At 39.9% G+C, this 4958-nt stretch overlaps 1 protein-coding gene across 1 annotated transcript in view; it reads left to right on the plus strand.

The window, feature by feature from the left end:
- Positions 1-4958, plus strand: part of cdh11 (cadherin 11, type 2, OB-cadherin (osteoblast)) — a 60649-nt gene that overhangs the window by 38106 nt on the left and 17585 nt on the right. Inside the window, exon 7 of the mRNA XM_008290273.1 lies at positions 2160-2347. Coding sequence (XP_008288495.1) covers positions 2160-2347 — 188 coding nt within the window. The remainder of the gene's footprint in view (positions 1-2159; positions 2348-4958) is intronic.

The raw sequence follows: 4958 nt of genomic DNA on the forward strand, positions 1-4958 counted from the left end.
GGATTTTTCAAGATTTTTCTTGTGTTTCATCTGTATACACTAAAAACTAAACACTGACCCCTCTCCCAGTCCACCGTCGTGGACTGGGTTTTTTTTAATTTTGTCACCAAATGACCTGAAAAGACTAAAAGAATGAATCACTCCAGAATTCACATCTTGTGGCGTAACTCTGGAAAACACTTCTGACTTGTTTTTATCTTTGGAGATCTCTCAGATCCGACTCAGAGCTCTGTGGTTGTGTTGACTAATGGTGTGTTAAATTAATTTAATTGCTTGTATTGCGTCATCCGTTCTGCAGCTGAATTATTTCCACACAACCAACCAGAGCTGTATGATCGCCTCCATAAACAACGTGTGGGATTATTAACGGCTTCTCCAGGGAGTTCTGTTTTCGTGTCCATGTTGCGCTAAATTCCTGCTAATGCTCAAATCTGCAACAAAATAAAATAATCTCCGCTTACCGACAGACGCTACAGTTTCCAGATGTTCCCTGAACGCCTCCCTAGTCGTCTGAGAAGCTTCTAGTCTCCATCAGTTACTGCAGAGAGACCAAACATTAGCCTGAAATCAGGAGCTCTGACGTCAGATTGAATGAATTTAAATATTCTTCGACTGTGCAGCTCTACCACTGATTCCTCTTTTGCAACCAAATCTTCTTTTTCAGCGTTTAAAACACAACAAAGTGTTTTAAACAAACTGTAAATAAAGTTGTTAAGGAAGTTTTATCAGACAGACTTTCCTTGTAGATTATTTATATGTAGATATGTAAGTTTTTCTTTAGAAACATTAAGTTTAATGCAGTAAAACGACTGAAAACAGCTCCTAAATGTAAGTATTAATGAACATAAACAGCTTTAATCGTGAGGTTTTCTTTGATTCTGATGGAAGTCTGTGTGCGTTTTAATGCTGCAGTAAATCTGAGCGACATCCCAGATCTGTTTCCTCTCCGAACACAAAGCCTCCGTTCTAATTAACCACATTCATGTCCGTTGCTGCACATCAGAGCGAAACAAGGCGTCGCCGTTGAACTGCTGATGTGAGCGATGCCGGTCGCGACATCAGCGCCGTTTATGAGCCTCTTCGTCGGCATTTATATCAAACATGGCTGCTCTGTGAGCTCCTGCCTTCACAGTGTTAGCAGCTAACGACCAATCATCTGAGTCTGTGATGTGTGAGCGCTCTGGTTCTGTGGGTTCTGTCGGGTTTAGCTGAGAGTGAAGAAGAAAAGTCCAAAGAGGAGCTTTTATCCAGAACAGGAGGACGAGATTCAGAGATGGAGAGGAGGGGAAGGAAAAAGTCTGGAGTTGTTCCTGGTTCTGGCTTCAAAAATCGTCAGAGTTCAAAGTTCTTAACCGTAAAAACGTAAAAAAGGAATGCTGTTAGAATTTTGCTGTATAGTTAGAGTAATTTAACAGTTTTTAAAATCCGTCTGAAAACTAATTTTTATGCCCTGGCATGACACTCCTGTTTATGGTTTTTACTGTTCTTAATAATGATTTTACTGCAATTTTATTGTATTTTGCATTTGAGATGTTTTAACTTGTTTTATGTTTTGTGTTCAGCACTTTGTTTTGACTTTTGTTGTGTTACGGTGCTTTCTAAATAAAGTTGAGTTCAGGAATTTTTACAAAACGTAGTTGAAAACCGTAAAATGTGATGCTTTTATTGAAACCAATAATAAGAACAACAGTAGTTTTTTGGTTTTTTTTTTTTAAATAATGCTGAATATCTGCACAATGTACCTATTTTTGCAGATTTAATGTGGACATAATTCACTATTTATGAATTTTTCAAGGATTAACTTGTAGATTAATTTTTTTTTTTTTTACTGGTTGTAATCTGTCATTTAATAAACAGAGAAAATCTGTAAAATACCCGCAAATTGTTTTAAAAAATCATCGTTAAATAAGGAGGCAGGTGTGACGACGGAGGGAGAACGTTTATGTGATAAAATGAGCAGAGACGAGAGACAACCAGCAGCTGAGTCGGGCTTTATAGGTAGCAGGACAACAGAGGAGCCATCTGGTGGGACCGTGTGGTTCTGGACCAGGCGTCTCCTCCTCGCCACCAGAGCACCGGACCCCTCCGGGACGTCGGTGTCCTCCGGGCCGACAGATGGCCGATGCCCGTTAATGACCGCCGCTCCCTGTCTCCTCCAGGTGTGTACCCCATGTCCGTGTCGGAGGATAAAGTCCCGGGTGAGGAGGTGGGCCGGCTGAAGGCCAAAGACCCCGACATGGGGGACAACGGGATGGTGAACTACCGGCTGGTGGACGGAGACGGGATGGGCCTGTTCGAACTGACCACCGACTCCGAGACCCGGGAGGCTGTGATCAAACTCAAGAAGGTAAGAAACTGATCCGAACCTCTGAACCCCAGAACCCGTCAGCAGGGTCTGAGCTCTGAGAACAACTGTCAAAAACCGAGAGAATCAGTGGATTGTCAACGTTCAGAACTCACCGTGTTCTTGTTCTGAAAATAAACCAAATCGAACTTTACTCATTTAAAAACAACAACCAGGATTATTAACGGCTTCTCCAGGGAGTTCTGTTTTCATGTTGCACTAAATTCCTGCTAATGCTCAAATCTGGATCAAAATAAAATAATCTCCTGAACATCTGCTTCTCGATAGACGCTACAGTTTCCAGATGTTCCCTGAACGCCTCCCGTGCAGCTCCAGTAGAAGCTTCTAGTCTCCATCAGTTACTGCAGAGAGACCAAACATGAGCTTGATGTCAGATTGAATGAATTTAAATGTTCTATCGTGCGGCTCCACGGCGTTGGGCTCCGTCGTGCGTTTGAAAAGCCGACAGTAACTGAGCTGCGATAGGACAAAGGTTCTGGGGATTTTCAGTTCAGCTGCAGGCCTCGTATCTCCAGAGCAGAGAGGAGGGGACGGGAATAAATTAAAAATGTGAGAGAATTATCTTTAAACAGAAAGCCACCAAAATGACACCATTTATCAGCCAGAAACTTTTGAAAAAACTGAAGGATTTGTCACATTTTCAGTGTTCTGAACTCATCCTGTGAAGCTTTTGCTGAGAAGATTCATCACATCCACGCTACAAACTAACGTTTTATTAAAATCCCTTTATTCTGCGTGTCTCATTTAAAAATTTACTAAAAAATAAAGCGCTTGCACGAACCAGATTCTGTAAAAAACAGAAAATTCTGTGTTCTTTCCTGCAACTATGAACCTGTTACTGACTCAGCTTCAACTGACAGTCACATGATGAAAATTCAGTTTTCATCTGAGCTGTAGCAGAGAGGAGACGAGTGTGGAAACGACTGAAACATGAAAATAGTATAAAAGAAAACCATCGAACTGCAACAACAGAAAGAATCCGATTTTGTACTTTTTGATCCTTGGAACTGAGACGTTTAAAGTCTACGACACATTGGCTTTAATCAAACTGAATCCTTCCCTGCCTTTGTTCAGATCAACTCACACATTAATACACATTAAGTGGTGACGATGCTAAGCTAGCAGCGCCTTCACTAAATAATACCTTCTATCTACAAATCACACTGAGATGTTTCCTCCAGACTCTGAGCTGCTGGAAAACACTCTGTGGTTTCTCTCTGATATTCTGGCTGAACGTTGGCCTCCTGACGTTCCAGCAGATCAACCAGAAAACAACACGTCGTTCAGAACGCCGAGCGAACAAAAAACTGCAGACGTGACGGTTTTCTGTCCGTCCGTCGCTACGAACGGCTTCTTTCTGCTCCTCTACCGTCACCCGATACGCTGCTATTAGAAAATTATAGATTGGAGACGTGATGGTGAGTTTATAGCTGACGCTTCAGGAAAACTACGAGTTTCACAGAGAGAGAGAGAAACTGTGGAGGAACTGGAACGTTCCTCTGATTGGAACCATGAAAACGTTCAGCTGGACGTCAGGCAGCAGAACAGATGCATAAAACCAGAACAAAAATATAATATAACAATAAATATATAATATAAAGATATCTGTAAAATAACGAGACTTTTAGTTGATTTAAATGCAGTCAAGTGCAGCGTGAATTCAAACTATTTCTTTTGATTGTATGAGATTCTATATAAAAATTTACCAAAACAGGAAAATCTGCTAAATGAAGCTTAAAATAAATATTTGCTACTTTTTAATATTTAGTGTTCATCATCTTCCTCTCAAATAACAGCAGCTATCTGTAAAATGATGATTTTTTAAAATATTTTTTTTTTTGCTATAAAAAACTATTTTTAAAAAGTTTAATTTTACAGTCAGGCTTCAAAAGAACTAATTAATATTTGTAAAATTACAGATTTTTGATGTGAACATTATTTATAGTTTTTTTTATTTCATTATAGTCAACATGTAAATGATATGTTTTAGGATTTTACTGGATATTATTATTATTATTTAACACTTTGTTTTATCTATAATTTAACAAACAGGAGGATTTAGAACATTACAGACATGTTGTTTATGGTTCTGGTTCGTTCTTTTAGTGCCAAGATGTAAACTGATGTTTTTTGTGTGACGTTTTTAACAAAACACAGAAAAACTGTCAAATTACAGTAAAATGTTGAAACTAAATACAGTTCAAACTGTAAAAACTTTAGATTTTTTACAGTTAGCTGTGGAGCTTTGTGGTAAAGAACCAAAGTTCTGCTTCGTTCTCATGGAACCACGACTGTGTCGTCCTTCAGTCTGGTTCTGATCAGACAGAAAACCCAGAAACGTTTGAGTCGCTGTTTCTTCTGCGTTTGTGTTTTAATGTCAATTATGAATGAGTGTTTGACGTGAACACTGTGTGTCGGTGAGAGTACAGTAACTTCACGGTTCCCTCGACACATCTGCTGCACTGCTATCACACGTGCACGCTCCCACACACGTGCACGCGCTCAGTGATCCAGCTCAGCACACACAATTACTTCCTCTATGCAGCAACACAACCAGTCAGTTACTCTGTCAAACACAGTCAGTCACTGCTTC

Source organism: Stegastes partitus, unplaced genomic scaffold (genome assembly GCF_000690725.1).
Source record: "Stegastes partitus isolate 25-593 unplaced genomic scaffold, Stegastes_partitus-1.0.2 Scaffold664, whole genome shotgun sequence".
Lineage (NCBI taxonomy): Eukaryota > Metazoa > Chordata > Actinopteri > Pomacentridae > Stegastes > Stegastes partitus.